We start from the raw sequence: 20,193 nt of genomic DNA, 5'->3' as shown, positions 1-20,193 counted from the left end.
GCAGTTGGGCAAATACAGAACCTGCTTTTCAGTTTGAAAACTAAATGGACAAGCAATCCCAAATCCAGTACAAATGACCGCATGAAATTTAAATTCTTGTGACTTGGGATGGCATAGGACTATATATTTAAGAAATAACGCATTCCTCTTTCAGGGTAGCGGCCAAGAAAAGGGACCAGTTTGAATCTCTCTTTTGGGTCTATTTTCTGTCAGTTATCTATATTCTGAAAGATGATTTTTCTGCTCTTTTGTTCAGAGATTGCTCCTAAACGTTTTTGCTTTTCTTAGTTGCTAGCACAATAATAGTTTACTGTTAGAAATGAAATATTTCAAAGATTTGGAAAGCACACTAACTAGAATTTAAACATGGGTAACTCCCTGTACCCAGTTAAAATACACAACAGGTAAAGTAGCATGTTGCAACTAGGACACAACTTATACTGGCGAGCTCTAAATTGGAACCAGCTTCCTTCCTTGTTGCAAAGTCCATTTAATTATTCATATCTTGTACAGAAAAAAGCAACCCTACAACAACAAACCAAAGGTTCCTGAGATGAAGGAAACAAGATTTCAACTAAGAACCGGATTTTGCTTTCAAGCTTCAAAAGGGTTATTTTAAGCCATCAGTTAAAAACACCCCCACACCCACATTAACAACACCTGAAAATGATTGTAACGAAAAAGAGCTCTATGTCTAAATCCCACCCTCTATTTGTACTTGGGCAGAAAGCAGTTTACCACTGCAAGAAAAATATTTACATATTCTACCAGGTTCTGAGCACTAGCAACTTCCATTGACTAAGGCAGAGTTGTGAGTGTTCATTCTTGTTCAGGAACTAGTGCTATAAAACTAAAACAAATTCTGGTGATAATGGGAAAAGTCTAAAGAGCCTTACCTTAGTCTTCTAATGAAACCAAGTTTGCAGTATGCCAGAATAAGAAGAGAAGGATGAAAGGATAGTCCTAATGACTTAATTTTAATATAGTACTTCTAAAAACATAGCACATTTTATTCTAAAAGGGCTAGACTTTTTAAAGTTATTCAGTTGCTTAGTGAGATCATCCAAAGCAGGGGTGGTGTTAGTTGTCAAGGTGCTTTTGAAACATCTCACAAGGTGCCTACATGCCTTTTAAAATCCGGCCCAAAGCGCTTAATACACACAAAACGTTTCTTGATAAAAGCCAATAATTCTCACTGAGATACTTTCACAAAGAATATACATTGTTCAGCTAAGAAATAATAGGTTTGTTGTGGGAAACAGACATTAGACCTCCAACACCTTAGTACAACTTTCCAAAAATAAAAAAAAATTAACCACTGGTATAGCAATGAAAATGTGAAAAACAAAGATACTCAGATGATCACATTTGTGTATCTTTAATTCTGACTTTGGTTCCATTTAAAAATGGCCGCACAGTTTAAGTTTTTACTCAACACTTGTACAGTTTAACTGGTGCTTATAGTATTAGAAAAACTGATCCAAGCACTATAAATCAAACATAGGGGTTAAAATTAGCTCAGCGGAAAATAAAGCTGATACACACTACTTTGCCCATCAAGATCTGCAATAGAACTATCAGTAGTGCACGCCACACACAAAATCAAGCCACATACAATTTACTTGTAATCTCAAAATTACACAAGGGGAAGACTAACAAGAATTTTCCCAGTAACATCTACATTAGGTGTTGTGAATATGCTACCAAAGGTTCCAAAAACAATGGCAGAGGGTACTGTATTTTCTTAGTGTGCAAAAATACACTTGAAAAATATTGATCTCTGCAACATTCCTGAATAGCCAAATTGATCTCACTTACTAAACAGCCAAGTTTGTGAAATTAAAATTAACGAACAAAACAAAATCTACAACTGTTTGCCTTTCAAAGAACTGATACATTAAATGTGACATTTCTTGCCATCTCAGTGAAAAAAAGTAAGTCCGCACACTGTCTAGAAACAAAACAAAAAACTAACAAAAAAAAATTAAACCACAAGAAACATGTGAACTTCCTTTCTTATGCCTCAACCTGATGACATGGTACCATAGTTTCAGTAACATATGTGCAATGTGAATTAGAGAGGATCTAATCTAGGAAGAGAACACCGTTTGGATGATGCAATTAATTCTCTTTAGACCAAGCCAAATTACATAGAACTGAAGGTTTGGACAACTGTTGATCGCTAGCTACTTTATCATCATTCAGTTTAAACTGCATCAACTCTCATTTTCACAAACACACAGATCAAAAAAGGAGGGGATTAAAAAGAACAGGCTGTGAACTGTTTTGCAGAGTTCAAAGTAATACAGATAAAACATCATTAGTACAGAATTTTCTAATAACCTTTTCAATTTCCCCCACTATCTATAAAATAAATAAAACCAGACAGCCATCCCTGTTAGAATTAACCACTAAATTGATTTTTTTTTTTTTTTTAAAAAAAACCCTATCAGGCGCAAGATCCTTATCTAATGGATTCTTTAAAGCAGCATTTAACAAAAACAGATTTTGAAACAGAGGGTCACATTCTGGTCTAGGACTAGTGTAAATGAGAAATAACTTCACTGACGTCAATGAAGATTTTTGCACTGGTATTATTGAGATCAGATTCTGGCCCATAGTATAATAGCAAAATAAAAACTCAGTGACCATATCTTGCTCTGTAATTAGTATTCACTCATCCCCAATCTTGGAAACAGACATACTTATCCTTAGTAAATCATGGAAAGACCTGCAATGCTGTTTATATTCAAATAACCTTACCTATCATACAAATACTTGATAAATACTTGATAAACAAATACTTCCAGTTTGTGGTAGAATTGTGGGATTTATAGAAACTCCTTCGCAGCATTAACTAAATGTAGATGGAGGATAAAAGATTGTGACAGCTATTATTTAATGAAGTTGTAAATCCTAAATCTATCTACCGCAGTTGAAACAGAGGTAGGATTCTGAGTCTATGAGAAGAGGGCACTTCCTTCTTTAATTAACGTGATCTGTAGATTACTGGAAAACTCTGTGATGGAGTAAACCAAGATAAAATGGTGGCAATGTATTCAGTATCATGAGGCCCTAGTCAGGATCAGGGTTTCTTTCTATAGAAACTGCATAGATAAGCAACTAGACATGTTGCTTATCTGTGGAAAAGGGACTCTAACTAGAAGATTTACCTGATGGTGCTCAGGTCCTTAACTCAATTAATTTTTGGTTTTCTTCATTTAAATCATTGTTCTGGGATGGGGCTGAGGATACAAGCTGCCCCAGTGAGAGAGGACTACCCCAGCCCTCTCTCATCGTAGCAGCTTGGGGCCAGGTGAGAAGTGCCTCTCCATTGCTGCTGCAGCTATAGTGGGCACAGCTGGGGGAGGGGTGCATCGTTCCCCCTGCACACTTTCCAGACAGAGTGAGGAATGCAGCAAACTATATACTCTCCCCTGGCTCCCTGACAAAGGGGAGCAGCCAGCAATGTCCCCATATGAATCAGGAGGGGGCAGAGAGAGTTAAGCCCCTCCCAAATTCTCTCTATAGGGCATCCTGGAGGGTGGGAGACTTGGACTGGGGCAGTCCTGGACGGAGTAGGTGGGGCACACTCCCAGACAGCTCCTTTCACCTGCCTGGTGATTCTGTCTCTTTTCTGTATGGTTTTATGAGATGCCAACCCATTCCGGGCACAACCCATTTACCTGGCACAAACCCTTTCCTTGGTTTAAGTGATAAAGAGGAAGCTGCATAGCGAATTTGGTGTTCCTAGCTCTTACCATTTAGGAGGAATTCTTGAACACACAGACAGACGCAGGCATTCTCTCTCAAATATATAGTAGATGTAAATGGAGTAATTGCAAGTTTATTAGAAGGAAATATTCCTCCCGCGTACTTTCTGATCTCCCAAAAACTTTAAAAGCCACTTCCACTTGTGCATCACATGACTGGACATTTATGCATCAACAGTTAGCCTGCAGACTGACAAATTTCAAATCAGGATTTGACAATAAACAATTGACAGACACTGGTGTCTATGCAGCCGAGGAAGGTAGGGGATGGACAGTCAGGACTATGAGCCCCTGTCTTGGTACCAACAGGAGAATGGTTTCTTTCCCAGATCAAGGGGAATCAGCAGTTGTTGCAATAGTCTGCAGGGTGACAGAAGAAAAGCCAGGAAACAGTGGAATTCACAAATGGCTGACTGGAAGAGAGGAGACTGGGAGAAGAATGAAAGTCAGCTTTAAAAAGCAGCCACAAAAATCATGGAATCAAGAGTGCACAACCAACATCTCAATCACTACAGTTCTGATGCAAGAAAGCATTTCAGAATTTCCTTAAATTCCTTTTCCTGCTCTCCCCCACTCCTCTCTCTCTCCTGAATCAGGGACTATGCTTCCAAGCTTAAGGTTTTGTTTGTCTGGTCTATCTATATATGGCCTTTTTCACCACTGCATTGGAAAGTCCTTCCCACATCATCCTCTTTTTGCCTCCTTTAGATTGTAAGCCCTTTAGGGCCATGATAAGTTTGTGAAGCATGTAGCAGTGACTGACTTGATTAATTACTAAATGAAACATTGTTAGCAACAACGTACCCCCCTTCCCTATCACATATCAAGGCTACATGTTAACAAGGGACTAGCATAATGTGCATGTTTCATGACTCTCTTTTCAAGTTTTGCAGAATAATTCATGTTGGTGGTTAGCCACACATACTGACACTTTCCCTGCTGTCCCACATAGCACGGAAAGGAGAAATTAGTTGGTGAAATGCTCACAAAAAGCTGTACGTACTGGTATTACAAATCAGCATAGTAATTTTGCAGCACTACTACAATTGTAACCATGTGTGGTTACCCCATGAAATCAGACATGCCTGTTTACTTTAGTCAGTTCATCAATTCAGATCAACTATTTAGAAAACTGTTAGAAAAACGTTAGCATGAGACGTGACATGTTTAAAAACACCAAAATGCCACTGAATTGACAACTCCATGTCGTAAGCCATCTGCACTGAAGAACACTCTGCACTGCAGGCATAAGATGCTCTCTCACCTCTTGGAAAGGTCATTTTCTGACTGCTGGAGCAGCCTGCCTGAGTTCTGGTAAAAGCTTTTCAGGAAAGAGGGGGCAGAGAAGGAAGAAGGAAGTCCACTCTCGCTATGAAATCGTTGTCGAGCTGTAGACACAGGACTGAGTGCAGGCAATAGCACAAAATGTAGCAAGTGTTGTATTTAGCACATTTAGATACAATTAAAATATCTGCAGTAATTATAAATACTGGACAAGATACTGTCTTTGGAATGCAATCAGTCAAGCAACTCAACAGAATTATATAGGATATAGATTGGGGCAAAAATAGGCCTAAAATAATCAAATTATTGCATTATATGATGAAATTAAAGAGACACTGAAATGAAACTGAAGATACACAACCAAGAAGATCTATTATTTCTTTAGTTTTAGTTAATCTAAACAAGACAGAGACATATATAGTTTTTACAATATACTTCAGCGGTTCTCATTTTATAGCAAAACTTGCTCCGATGCATAAAACAAAACAAAACAAAAAATGAGCAGAGTGGAAATGAACCAGGAAAGCGAACACAGTATACAGATGTTTAAGATGGATATGTTCTCAAAATATTTAAGTGTGAAAACTTTTGAGAAAATTCAATGAAAGATTATTGTAGAAATTTCTACTTAACTACTCAACACAATTTCAAAAAAAAATTGGAAAATGTAAATCCTACAAGTTACAAGGAAGATCACATAAAACATTTAAATAATTAAGAAAAAAATAAACACCCATCTGCAGACATATTACAATCACTTCAGTTGCTTTGATATAAATATTTCCAGTTGATTACTCATCCTGCAGCAGAAAGGAAAAATGAGCTAAGATTAAGTTGTTGTGAAGTGGTTGTTTTGACTGGAAGCTTGCGGATCATGCAACTTAAGTCAGTTTCTGAAGACTGTTATAAAGCAGTCAAGTCAGCATGTTTTAAAATACTAATTGCTAAGGGTTTCCTGTTTGCACATACCATCATCTTGGTTGGTGAAAAAACCCCTAAAATTATCTGCCAAAACACAGGGATAACATTACAATGAACTCATTTCAAAAGCTTCCTTTTCCTGCCCTCCCCCACTTCTCTTTCTTTCTCTCCCTCTCTCTCTCTCTCTCCAAGTTATTACATTATGATAGAGTCACTTGTGGTGTTAACCTCCTCATTTTAATAAGTATATTCAATGGTTGGGGGGGGGGGGGGGGGGGGAGGAGAGGAGGGCTACAGTTTCACCCAACAGTATTTTTAAAAATGTATTGCTTAAAATGTAGAAGCCAAGTCAGGGGTTGTGCAAGAATGTTCCCAGGTAAGAGAATCTGAGAGTCTGGAATCGGAGCAAGCAAATAAAGACAGTGATGTTGAGTTTGCATGCCTATTCCTGGATGTGAGGAAAGTAAACAAGTATCCAAGAACTGAAAAAGAACTGTGATGACTCCTGACCAAAATGATGATTCAATGATTATATCCAATGGAAGAAGCATCCCCAGCCATGCTAGCTGGAGCAAAAGATCTCTACAGCAAAAGGAATGGACATTAAAAGGGAGACATTTGGAAAAAAGTACTATGAAACTTGAACATCCTATCGCTCTCAAAAAGTTAAATATAGCTGAAGAGTCTTACAATATGGTACAAATAGTAGAATAATTCCTACAATCCTTTCCTCAAGAGGTTTCACTGACCTGGTGGCTGAAAATGGCACTAGACCTTGCCCACATTATAGCTTCCAGTGGTGTGGCCACCCACGAAGCTGACCTGAGGGGAATTTCCCACCCCTAAATTTCTCTAGCGCAGACATGGCCAAAAAGTTTGTGTCTTTTGCCAAAGACCGCAGAGCTAAGATAACAACTGACTCTTTGCATAATTATCTATCATCCATGTATAAATGGTTTTATAGCAATAAGTACAAGCTGTGGAGAAAATTTCCGAATGTAATTATTTGGAAAATTCTGACTACCATACAAGCAAACATTGCGAACATTAGCAATTGTAGCTTAAATTCACAAGCCTCATTTATATTTTTCATTTCATTCAATTTTTCCTTATGAGAAAATCTTCTTGTACAGATTTGAGTGCCCAAACTCACCTGCTCTGTTCTACAGAATTTTGTCTCAGAAGAGGAGACTTAACACTCTGGGATCTCCCGTCCTGGAAAGTAATCCTTCTCTTGGAACTGGATGGTGGATGGCTGAAAGTGTGCGCACGCCTTCTAAACTGAGGAGAATCAGAGTCCTCTTCGGGAAATGGCTGCCAGACCGAGGACACAGGGGAAGCTGGAGGAGTGGCTGGAGGAGAATCTCCTGGTGAACAGTCCTGAAAGGAAATCAGATAGGAGTCAGGTTTTCCCCTCTGCACTGTAGAACTGGTAACATAACTGAACAAATCGTACAGTTCATCATGGGTCTAAAAGGACTGAAACCTCTCCCCTTCTTGGTCATGGCCTATTGTATGCTAATTATCAACTGCGCAACAAAACACCAGACATCCTTTGATAATGAGCTCTGAAACAACAATGTCCTTTTTAAAAACAACAAAAAGAGGGTGTACACAAAGCATTCACAATAGACCAGTCATTCCTCTCTTGAACACCCTCTTGTTACTAACAATTGCAACTGCTAGACTTCCAGCTCTTTCAGGAAAAAGAAGGTATGGAAAACTATCAAAGCCAAAGCTAGGTTTATATTAGCTTCCGCGACATATCATGAACATATTTCCTGTACTGTCAAAGCAATATCCTGGAAAAGAGATTATTATTACACTGACAAATTCTGAGTAACAGCGGCAGGAAAATCAAATAATAAAAGCTGTTATGTATCTTCCTTCTCTTGGGAAAAACTATCATTCATTCAAATGTTGTATGAAGTAAAAGGAAAGACATTAAAGACAGGAAATAAAAATGAAAGTGAACAAAACTGGCATTATACATGGGGTTTTCAACTAGTTAAAAAAATCAAGTTCTTTCATTGAACAACAACAAATAATTTGTATTACAATACCTTTATATACATATTTTAACAAGGACCACTGTTAGTTTTGTGTCCACAATTTGCAAATGGAAAACACAAGCTTTTTTACTTGAAAAAAGTAATGTATTTTTTAAATTGGGCTTGGTTTTAGTTTAAATATCACTTAGAAAAATTATGAAACAGAAACAGACTAGAAATTCCCTTATTTTATTTGCTCATAAAAGCAAGCTAGGTGAAGTTTATTTTTAAACAGCCAGCATAAATGAAGAAGAACAAGGTTTTCTTTAAGTTCGAGTTTTAACAAGAATGTTGTTTAGAAAACTGAAATAAGATACATACAATGATGAGGGAGGATTATACTCCAATATAGATGCATCTTATTTGAACTTTGCAAAATGCATGTGTTCTCTATGTGGCCACCTTGAAATCAAGACAGGAGAGCTGCTGTATTACTGCTTCAGCATTAGCTATTGCACATTCCAGTTTTACTGAATTTTGTTACATACCTTATCAGAAGCCAAGCTGCTGCAGCGTTCAAAGCTATCCATACTGCCCAGACGGCCTCGCATTCTGCTGGCTCCCTGCAGGAATGAGAGTGTTCCATTTTATTCTGAGTTTTGTTCTTCATAATAAGAAGAATAAATAAATTGTTTAAAAGAAGACTGGAAAAAATAACAGTGCTCCTTCAGGTAAAGAGAGAGTTGCTACATAAAAAGCCCACATAGTAAATGCCTGTACTATGCATCTTTATCAAATTCAATCTATCCTTTGATTTCAGAGCATCAAATACATTCAATGAATTTTTAATTAGCATGCTATGCAATGATTTAAATTAAAGGTAGTCACAGTCACAAGAAAAAAAATGTGAAATTTTATCTTACATTTTGATGGCATTCATGGCTTATAAAATAGAAGCTATAAAATGTTTATACACATACACCACATATATTTTTAACATTCCAATACAGCATGGCTACACCCAGACTATGCCTCAAATGTATAGTCTTATCAAATGTTTATAGCTATGTAGTATAGTTTCATCATTTCAGAGCTACATAGCAAGATCTATAGTCCATCAAGCCCTTTCCATTATGGAAAATCATCACTGGTCTCTTTCTACAGTAAAAAAAAGGGGGGGGGGAAAGATTTTGAAGCACAAAAATCTGTTCAAGTAAAAAGAACTGCCTGCTTCCATGTCAAGGTTTTTAAACAAGGGAAAGTAAGTTATTTCTTACCAGAGGCAAGAAAGAATTTCTGCGTGAGAAATGCTATCCCCTTAAGGGAAAAATACAAACATTAGGAAGAGGCCCTGATCACAGTAAGGATCAACTGAGGATATGCTCCAAATAAGGACATACTTGTGCCTTATCTCCCTGAAATCAGTACACGTACTGATTAGCAACTTAGTTGTTCTGAAATCGAAATAAATGATCCATCACAACCAAAACAGTTACCAGAAGCGGGATACGATTTTTAATGGGATTCTTTCCATTGAAATCCACAGAATCTCCATTCTAAAGATAAAGATGTTTCTGAGACCTGTCTCCTGTCCCCATGTCTTTCCAAAATGATCTTTCCCTTTTTGACAAAACACTCTATAGTTCCTCAAGTTTATTAGACTGTGTTCCCACCCTCTCACATCTTACCAGAAGTAGACTCTTATCATACGGGGCTTCCTCCCTCGTTCCCAGCTCAACAACCCTCTGGTACAACCAGACTACACCTCATTCTATTGTTTAGTAAGCATGGCTGCATGGGAAGAGGGGCGGGGGGGGGGAGGGCAGGAGCGGGCAGAGCCAGTGAGCACCAGAGCTGGCTTTTAAGCTGGCTCACCACACATATTGCCTATGAGCTGCCTACCTGAGGGAACAGCTTTGAGGGGGAAGGGGAAGAGGCAGTGTGTAACCACTGAAAAAATCCAGTGGTTACACAGTTACTTGAATAAATAAATGTTAACATTCCTAAATTCCATGACTCTTCAAATGCTGTTTTGAGACTGATAGATTTATTAGAGGGAATTTGGTATCCGAGACCTACAAATTTTACAGGTCAACCACTTTTTCCTGGGGGTAAGTGATTCTATCTACATCTGTGGAAGGTATTTTTCTTGTCTTCTACACACCATTTACAGTTGGGGCTCATCTAGGTTATGATGAAGTTTCGAAAGAGGACATGCAAATTTCACGGGAATTTGCATATCTTCTTCCTCACTTTTGCGGAATAGCGGCTTTTTGAAAAAAAAAAAGGGGGGGGAGGAGAGGATTGCTGGAAAAAACCGCATCCCGACTACTTTCACTTTCGAAAATGAGATCGGAAGAAGATATGCAAATTCTTTCAAAACTTCAGCGTAGTCTAGACATAGCCTTGGTGTTAGCATGATATATTGGAGCACAGAATCTTGAAACTATAAGGCTGGAAGAGACCTCAAGGGGTTAAGTAGTCCATCTCCCCTCTACAGGAGGGCCAAATAGATCAAGACCATCCTTGACATGTATTTGTCTTGTACATTTCAAAGAAGGAATGCAAAACTCCACATGCAGCCTGGGGCCAGCGGGAATTCCTGCTGACTCCGGGCTGCATGTGGCGTGCCAGCTTTGAAATGCACAAGAGTCCTCAGCGGGGGCTCTTGTGCATTTCAAAGCGACAGCACAGGGCTCCATGCCCAGGCTCCATGCTATGCTGCGAATCTGAAATGCCACGCAGAGCTGGGATCAGCTGGGGACTCCCCAGCTGACCTCAGGCTCCACACGTGGCAGTACCGCACAGTTGATCCCAGGTTCAACGTCACCTCAGCATTCCAAAGGGGATGTCGCCGAACAGCTGAGCTGGGGTACAGCTGTACAGCACTGCCACTTGGAAATACCCTCTTTCCCCTTCCTTTGCTACCTCTATCTGACAAAGGCAGCAAGGGTGGGGGGGGGGAGGGGAAATCAGCTATTCGACTGACTATCCAATAAGCATTTGCTTATTGGATAGTCATCCCTAGTTTGTTCCAGGGCTTAAGCATCTTTACATAATTAGATGTTTTTCTTAATATCGAACCAAAATCTCCCTTGCTTGAAAGTCAATTACTTTTGGTCCTACTTTCAGTGGACACAAAGAACAATTGATCATTGTCGTCTCTATAACAACACCTCTACTTCTTTGAAAACTTATGTCCCCACTCAGTCTTCTCATCTTTAAAGTAAACACAACTAATGATTCCATACTTTCTCCTATGGTATGTTTTCTAAACTTGTACATTTGTATTGCTCTCCTCTGGACTTCTATCAGTTTGTCCACATTGTTTTTATAGTGCCAGCCAAATGCTTGGCACAGCCCTCCAGAGGAGGCCTCACCAGTGCCAAGCAGAGCAAAACAGCTACCTACCATGCAATAACAAACAATTAACTACATGACACTCCATTAACATACTAAGAATGACACTTGTGTTTTTTGCAACAGTATCACACTATCAAAAATCCTCTATGATTCTCACATTCTTTTCTGCAATTCTGCTTTCTAGTCAGTTACAACATAACCGTCTTTACTGAAATTGGCCAGTGAACACTGCAACCCTTTGGCTGAAACAGGCTTGCAGAATACATTATGTTACATTGTTTTATTATCTGTTAGAAAGGGACATCCCCAGCTCCTGAAGCCTTCTACTTTGATACTTGATCAGACACATAAAAGCAAACCCATTTGCTTTCTCCCATGCTGATTTTCATACCTGAGAGGGGTACCCTGTACATACCCACAAAACTAACTCATTTTCAAAAGGCTCCTTTCTCTGTGACGGCTGCATAAATGTCACAGTGATTAGGCTGCTGGCAAGCTGAGAGACTACAGCTTCTGCTAATCGATAGTGTCTCATGGGGGATTTAAAAAAAGAGCCCCACAATCTGATCTGACTATATTGGTCTATTCTTGGATTGCAAGATTTTTGGGACAGTCATTTTGTACTTGCTGTGTAGCACCTAGAACAATGGGTCCTGGTCACTGACTGGTTCCATAAGTTCTATAATAATACAAAGCTACTCTCCCCCTGCGGAGCACCAGTGCTCCTCCCGAGGGCCAGCTGTGCCCTTCCCTCCCCCAACATCTGTCCCCACCCAATGTCAGACCCAAGGAGAGGCAGGCAAGACTGGTTGCATGGCCTCCTCCCCCTACCCTGAGGCCCCCCACACTTCCCAACCCCATGTCCTGACTCCTACCCCCCCATTCCCTACCCTGAGCCCCTCACTCCCCAACCCTGACTCGTGCATCCTCCCCACACACACTGCCTGGCGCCTGCACTAAAGGTCCCGAGCAATCCAGGTAAGTCTTCTAGTTATAAAGAAGGCATAGTAGCTCCTCTTGTAGACACAAGCCTAGGTAATGTTTTACAATGTCAACAACATTAAGAATTTTCCCAGGTTACTTTTTCCTGCCAGAGCTTTAGTCTTGAAAATCAGTGCTAGTTTCCTGGATGCATTCTTTACCTGCTAAAGCCTGTTACCAAGAGAAAGGAATGCTGGCCCTGAAGCATCTCTCTCTTTAGGAGCATAACACGTAAAAGATGTCAATATGCAATAACTTAAACACATGATTTTAGTTTAGGGAAAGCTCCTGTTATGCTTTTGACATTCAAGAAATCTGACTACTGTAAATACTACACTTCGAGGCCAGAAACAAAACAAAACAGAACAAAACTTTGTTTTCTTCATCTGGTATGGGAAAATGGGAACAAAATTCACTAACTATTTATGAGAAAAAACTTAAACAACAAATACTATAATAGCACCTTAAAGGCTAACAAAATATGTAGATGGTATCATGAGCTTTTGTGGGCACAGCCCACTTCTTCAGATGACTGGAGTATAAGAAGTCCAGATCCAAGAATAAATAAGGAAAGGAAGGGGAGGGGGAAGAAAGAAAAAGGGGAGGGGAGGAAGAAAAAGACAGACAGTGTGTAGATAGTTCAGATAGTTACAAGAGGCTGTTAAGAACCATTAGCACTTCCACTGTTCGGTTAAGTCCTTAAAAGGTGGAAGACAGTGTGCGAACAATCCTTTATCCTGGTTCAGACCATTAGCATAATAATTAAACATGTGAATGAAGTTAAGTTCCAGTCCTTCTCTGTGTATTTGGCTTGTGGAATTGGTCTGAAACAAAACGGTGACTTTTTATGAGGTTTGAGGTCAAACACGGGTTATATTTAGTTTTCTGAGATGCACAGCTATGAAGCCTCAGCTTGTTTTCAATGCAGTCCTAGCAAATTAAAGCACATTTCAGCTAAGTAAGCAAAAGAGAAAAAGGCATCCTTTTGAGATTTTTAACAAAGCAAATAGGTGTCCTGTTTAGGGTTGGAAGTAAATACTTCATTGACATTAGTGAGCACTTACTCAAGTAGTGCCATTGATGCCAATCGGACTAACTGGGCAAGTAGCTGTTTGCAATCCTGTTCTTACTGTGTTGTTTGAGTGATTTATCAATGTCTTAATCCAGTGGTCTCCAACCTTGTTACACCCAAGATCACTTTTTAAATCTCCGAACAGGTGAAGATCTACCGTCCTGCCCCTTTCTTGAAGCCCTGCCCTTTCTTAAAGCCCCGCCCCTTTCTATTCTCTTCCTGTCCATCATTTGCTATCCCCAGCCCTTACTTACACACTCTAATAAACAGTTTATTTTTAAATTATGCGATATATAACATTAAAATCACGTGTTTATTGTTATGAAATAAATGGTCTGTTTTTTATTCACGCTACTTAAATCTAAAATGAAGCATTTATAATTATACATTTTGTGGGGACAGAGTTCTGCGGCTGGGGGCAGGGGAGAGGGAAGAGGGTGCGGGGAGGGCAGGGGACAGGGTTCTGCAGCAGGGGACAGAGTGCCAGTGGGGACAGGAATAGGGACAGAGTTCTGTAGCTGGGAACAGGGGAGTGGGGACAGAGTTAGGAGAGTGGCGACAGGGAGTGGAGACAAAGTTCTGTGGCTGGGGAGTGGGGGCTGGGGAGTGGGGTGCCAGTGGAGGCAAAGAGTCCCCTGTGTCTGCCTCCTCCCAGGATTCCCCCGCCCCCAGAGGGAAACCAGCACGTGCCTGCCCCGGGGGCTGACCCCCACCCAGCGCAGGGAAACCCTGCACGAGCCTGCCCCAGGGCCGACCCCCCCCCCCCCCGGCGCAGGGAAACCCCGCGCTCACCTGCCCCAGGGCCGACCCCCTCCCCGGCGCAGGGAAGCCCTGCACGCACGCCTCCCCCGGGGATGACTCACCCCTCCTGTGCGGCGCAGGGAGCCGATGCTCCCTCCCGCAGTACACCCGGCAGAGCAGCTAGCGCTACTTCCGGAATCGCCGGAAGTGGTGCTAAGCTGCGGGACTTCTGTCCATCCCCGGGAAGCCGACACTACCTCCATTTTCACTTGAGGTAGGTAGAGGGGGGTGGGAGGCAAATAGGGGCGGGGTGGACAGGAACTTCTTTAGCAGGAAGACAGGATTAATGTAATTTCTGGGAGACATGAGGAACTTCAAAGGACTTTTGGGGACAACATGTGTAATGTGGATTGCCTCAGAAATACCTGAGAGTGCGAGGGATGCAAATGATGGACTCTGAATCCATCCTTTTGAAGTTATGCCCTGGGGACAGAACTCAATTCTCTGCTAATTACACTCTCCTGGAAGCTCCAGATCAAGGACCCCAGTACTGTACAAAGGGTGGACTGAACATGTCATGAAGCTGTTTGTTCTGCACTACAGCTGTGATGAATGTGAAACCACAATGCAGGTGATATTTTTAAAGACTGCTCTTGTCAGAGCCTATATTAGGATTGGGATGATCAGTGGTGATCTTATTAGTATATGTGTACTTTTTTATGGATTTCAATGTTTTTTTTCTGCAGCACTTTTACCTTAAGAATAAAACAGGCTTGCAGAGGAAGTGCTATGTGGTAACTCTTGGCAATCATTCTGTTAATAGTGAATAGTGGGCAGGAGAAGTTTGCTTAATGCAGCCTGTCTTTAACCTAGAATGACACAATAGAGGCAGGGAACTGTTGTTCCGCCTAGAAATACTCCATTGAGAAAGGAGAGAGTTATATCCCCACTCAAAAGAGCAGACAGACAGAAAACAAAGCTGAGGAATGGAAAAAAAACAATGTTTTAAAAACGGACTTTTAAATTTAAATCAGATTTTAAATCAACACTAAATATCTCATTTAAAAAGAACAGTTACAATTAAATCTAACCACAAACACGATACACATACACTTAGGCTGCGTCTAGACTACATCCCTCTTTTGACAGAGGGATGTAAAGTAGACACTTTGAAATTGCAAATGAAGCAAGGATTTAAATATCCCGCGCCTCATTTGCATAACTGCATCATGGTGCTCTTTCGAAAAAGCACCATTTCAAAAGTAAAACCATGGTCTAGATGTGGTTCTTTCAAAAATGGCAGGCTTTTTCAAAAGATCCTGTAAACCTCATTTTTTCCAAAGAGCGCCATTACGTGATTATGGAAATGAAATGCAGGATATTTAAATCCCCGCTTCATTTGCAATTTCGAAGTGTCTAATTTACATCCCTTTATCGAAAGAGGGATGTAGTCTAGACACAGTCTTACAGTCTTATGAAAATGAATGATGTCTCTAATCTGTCTAGTCTGGGCTTTCAATTTCTTAGCAAGCTAACATATGCTAAAACATGGATAGTAGGGCTGGATAGGATTGTTTTTGTTCTGTGCTTACAGTGGACTTGGTCCAAGCACAGCAAAGTTAATTAAGACATGGTTTTATTCAACATCTTCATTCATGATCTGGATGAGGGGATGGAGTGCACCCTCAGCAAGTTTTTGGATGACACTAAGCTAGGGGGAGAGGTAGATATATTAGAGGGCAGGGATAGGGTCCAGAATGACCTAGACAGGTTAGAGAATTGGGCCAAAAGAAATCTGATGAGATTCAACAAGGACAAGTGCAGAGTCCTGCACTGGGATGGAAGAATCCAAAGCGTTGTTACAGACTGGGGACCAACTGGCTAGGCAGCAGTTCAGCAGAAAAGGACCTGGGGATTACAGTGGATGAGAAGCTGGATATGAGTCAACAGTGTGCCCTTGTAGTCAAGAAGGCTAATGGTCTATTAGGTTGCATTAGGAGGAGCATTGCCAGCAGATCTAGAGAAGTGATTATTCCCCTTTATTTGGCACTAGTGAGGACACATCTGGAATATTGCATCCAATTCTGGGCCCCCAACTACAGAAAAGATGTGGACACATTGGAGAGTGTTCAGTGGAAGGCAACCAAAATGATTAGGGGGTTGGAGCACTTGATCTACGAGGATAGGCTGAGGAATTTGGGCTTATTTAGTCTGCAGAAGAGAAGGGTGAGGGGAGATTTGATAGCAGCCTTTACTTCCTGAAGGGAGGTTTCAAAGAGGATGGGGAGAGGCTGTTCTCAGTAGTGATGGATGGCAGAACAAGGAGCAATGGTCTCAAGTTACAACGGGGGGAGGGAAAGGAGGGAGTGGATCTAGGTTGGATATTAGGAAAAACTATTTCACTATGAGAGTGGTGAAGAATGGGTTACCTAGGAAGGAGGTGGAATCTCCATCCCTAGAGGTTTCTAAGTCCTGGCTTGACAAAGGCCAGGGATGATTTAGTTGAGGTTGGTCCTGCTTTGGACAGGGGGCTGGACTCGATGATCTCCAGTCCTATGATTCTATGGTCTAACGATAGACAGAGACACAATATGTAGGGAAGGACAGAGGCAGAATAAAAAGCAACCGAGGAGTGTACTGGAAAGGAAGAGGGAAGACATTATTCAGCACACACATCGCTTCTTCTATTCCCTTACACTTTTGCCACAGAAAAATTGTCATGGCTTCCAGTTGAAAGAAAGAATCTGGGTAAAAAAAGTAAAGTGTCAAGTGTAAGCAGTGCAAGAAGAAAAATGCAAGGCCTACCTGTAAGAACAAAACATCATAAGGAAAACTGCATATTGGGAAAAAATGATGTGGATGAAGATGTGGCTATGAATGAAGAACAATGTGAATCATCTTTTCAGTGCATCATTCTACAAGACTCTATTTATGCATTTTAGTAGAAGTGTGATTTAACAAGTGTAAATAAATAGTATTATGTTTTATAGAAAGTTTATATTACTCATTTTATTATGTCTCAGAAACTTTGTATTATAATGTCTTATGGAAACTATGTGTAAGCTTCATACAGAAACTTTGTATTAGCCTTATAATGTAGACTTCTCATAATGTTTTATAGAAAGTTTGTATCAGGTCTTTCTGTTATATAGAAACTTTGTGTTAAGCCTTTTTATAATGTTCTAGTCCTTAGAAATAATCAAGATAAGAAAAATGTCTTTGTGCTAAAAGTAGAATAGATCTCTTACTCCTTTGACTTGAAAGTGGTTCTGTTCTTGATGAATGAGGCATGGATGAATGAGGCATGAAAGGAAAGCACCTTCACGGTTGTTCACGGGAAGGCAACAATTTGGAAGGATTAACAGTTGAAAAGGGGAAGAATAAGACCCAAACCCAAAGAAACTAAGAAACGGTCAAATGGGCTCATTATGAAAGGATCGGACATATAGTCAGAAGCAAGCATCCTCTTTTGAAGCAGAATTGGAGTTAAATGCAAACAACATCTTAGAAGATGAATGTAGCAGCATTGGGGACAACTCTCAGAAGAAGGAACCACAGCTCTAATTAAGAACTAACTGACACAACTACAGTGCATAGATTTACATGAGAGGGAAGCTCCTATAATTGTGGGGTGTTTGGCATGGGACCCGAGTCTTGCCTTATCAACATCAATCCAGACTGACAGAAGCCCAACTCATCACTTTCCCTCCCCAACTCTCTCATCTGGCCAGTGAAGTAAAGAGGAACAACAAATTGGTAACTAAGCAATGGCAAGATGGTGTGTGAGAGTGCATGAGTATAGTATATTGTATGCATATAATCAGGGCTCGCCGAAGTGCGGCGAGCCCCGCTGTCCAGCAATCTGCGCATGCGCCGATCATTCTGCACATGCGCAGATTGCCCGAATCCGGCTTTTCCGGGTTGCAATCTATTCGCCACGGGCGAGTAGATTGCATTATTTGTCGAGCCCTGCATATAATCCAATAATGATATACTACCAATAAATGTGGCATTTTGCCTTATCCTCCTGAAAAAGATCTCATGCAATTCTTTAAGTACAACACATGTAAATTCCCAAGCCATTTGCTGTGTTGGATGTTGCTAGAAAAAGGCTTATCTTCGCTAATCCTTATGGTTTGTTTAAGTAGAATCTATCACCCAAGTATGCAGTACAGAAAGATGCAGTAAGAGAAATCTCAAATTGCCAGTTGCCACTTACATTATACTAGGAGACTTATTTGGCATTGCCCGAATCCCATTTCAACTGAAACCCATTTCAAAATCTGAACTGCCTTAACTCTGCTTAAAAAGTTAGAGTGAGTGAGTGGAGAGTGAGTGAAAAAGGAATCAGTCCCTGAAGCCAGCCTGTCTGGTGATCAGCTACCAGCATCACCTCGATTGCAAAAGAACAATACAGGAGAGCCCTGCAAAAGAACCCACCCAAGAAAGAGAGACAAAAGCCCAATCAAGAAAAGATCAAAATCCCATCTGCCGTTAACTAACGATTCATGATCATACAGTGACTGGGGCAGTGGGACAGGACAGGCTCTATGGATCAAAACATATAAAAAGATGGTTAAGAAACTATAGACTTGGGTCTTTCAGTGCTACAGTCATCCTCCAGGAGCATCAGTGCACACTGACACAACCAAGCTCCCCTCCTCATGTCTAGACTGCTTGGACAGTGGAACAACACAAGCAAGTGAGAGGCTGGTAATTATATCCCATCTAAAGAACTGTGTGTGCGTATGGTGGATAATTTTAGTAGCTAGGAATAAGAAATTAATTCTGCATTCACAATAAGGCAATATGCCACGTTTAAACCCCGCCCCCCCATAAGATTCTACTACAGGTTGGACCTCACTGGTCTGGCATCTTGGGACTTGACTGGTCCCAAACAAGGGGATTCGACAGACCATGGAAGGTCCCTCCTCTCAGGGCTGTGCTGCCATCAGGCTAGGCTCCAGCCTGCCCCCACTGCTGCCTCAGACCCGCTACTGCTAGGGCTGAAACACCATGGCCAGAGCTCCACGGCTGGAGCAGAGGGACATGGCCAGAGTTCCACGGCTCTGGCCAGAACTTCCTGGGTGCCACTGGGATTGAGGCTGGCATTACCCTGAACACAGCCGGGGACAGGGACAGAGCTCCCTGGCTGAGGTCAGAGGTTCATGGCTGCTGCCAGGCTAGAGCTCCACAGCCTCTGGGGCCAGAACTCCCCACCATGCTGTCTATCCTCCCTCCCCACTCTGGGTTTCTGGCTGAGTCACCTGTGCCCCTTATGGCACTCCTGTGCCACTGCCAGACTGCCCTCCTCCTGAATTCTGTGGTCCAGGAACATCTGTGACCCATCCCAGACCACGGATGTTGCTGGACCAGGGAGTCCCAGTTAGGACAGTACAACCTGTAATTATATTTCTACAAGTGTAACAGAGGGATTTAGGGTAGGAGGTCCCCCTCACCCTCAGGAGCCTGTTTCCTCTCTCCCTGTCCCAGGTTCCCACCCCTCCTCCCCTCCCACAGCCCACCAGGTGGGTGTTTCCTCCCCACACAAGGCCCTAGATTTCACCCACATACACATGGCCCTATCTCTTGTCTCTCCACTCCAAGTCGTGCCCCCAGCCTGCCGGGGGCCTGATTTTTCCCCTGCTCCCCTCAGACAGACAGTCATCTCCCTGCTGCCAGAGGTTTGTTTTCTCCCCGCTCCTCAGGTGCTGCAGCCAAGGGCCCGGAGGGGGAAAGAGTTTGGGGCAAAGGGGCTACTTACTCGTGTGCTGGAAGGAAAGATGCGATGGGTAAATTATGTGACAGGGAACATTACAGGCTTAATTGGAGGCAATTAACCTGTTATGGTGCAATTGTTGACGCACACATAGCAATGATTTAGCTAATGGAGATAACTATGTCTAAAAGGGAAAATAGACAAGCTGCACAGCTCCCTGCCTTCACTGTGTTATTCTCAGCATAGACATGTGATCCAAACACATCTGCTTGCTTTCTCGCCAGACAGGAGTAGTGCAAATACCCACTGTTTTAAGTTACATACCATTTTTTCTAAACAAGCCTATTT

The 20,193-nt window shown here is 41.5% G+C and overlaps 1 protein-coding gene across 3 annotated transcripts in view; it reads right to left on the bottom strand.

Annotated features, from left to right (window-relative positions):
* TBC1D4 (TBC1 domain family member 4) overlaps nucleotides 1–20,193 on the bottom strand; it is a 166,280-nt gene that overhangs the window by 38,743 nt on the left and 107,344 nt on the right. For 2 of the 3 annotated variants that reach the window (XM_075918883.2, XM_075918886.2), the window contains exons 9-11: nucleotides 8,518–8,592; nucleotides 7,132–7,358; nucleotides 5,038–5,175 (exon numbers count right to left, since the gene is read on the bottom strand). In XM_075918883.2, the coding sequence (XP_075774998.1) occupies nucleotides 5,038–5,175; nucleotides 7,132–7,358; nucleotides 8,518–8,592 (440 nt within the window). The remainder of the gene's footprint in view (nucleotides 1–5,037; nucleotides 5,176–7,131; nucleotides 7,359–8,517; nucleotides 8,593–20,193) is intronic. The other variant, XM_075918884.2, reaches the window with a different exon arrangement.

The sequence above is a fragment of the Pelodiscus sinensis genome, chromosome 1 (genome assembly GCF_052426305.1).
Source record: "Pelodiscus sinensis isolate ZL-2025 chromosome 1, ASM5242630v1, whole genome shotgun sequence".
Lineage (NCBI taxonomy): Eukaryota > Metazoa > Chordata > Testudines > Trionychidae > Pelodiscus > Pelodiscus sinensis.
Note: the sequence above shows the minus strand (reverse complement) of the source record. Positions and strands in the feature narration are given on the sequence as shown.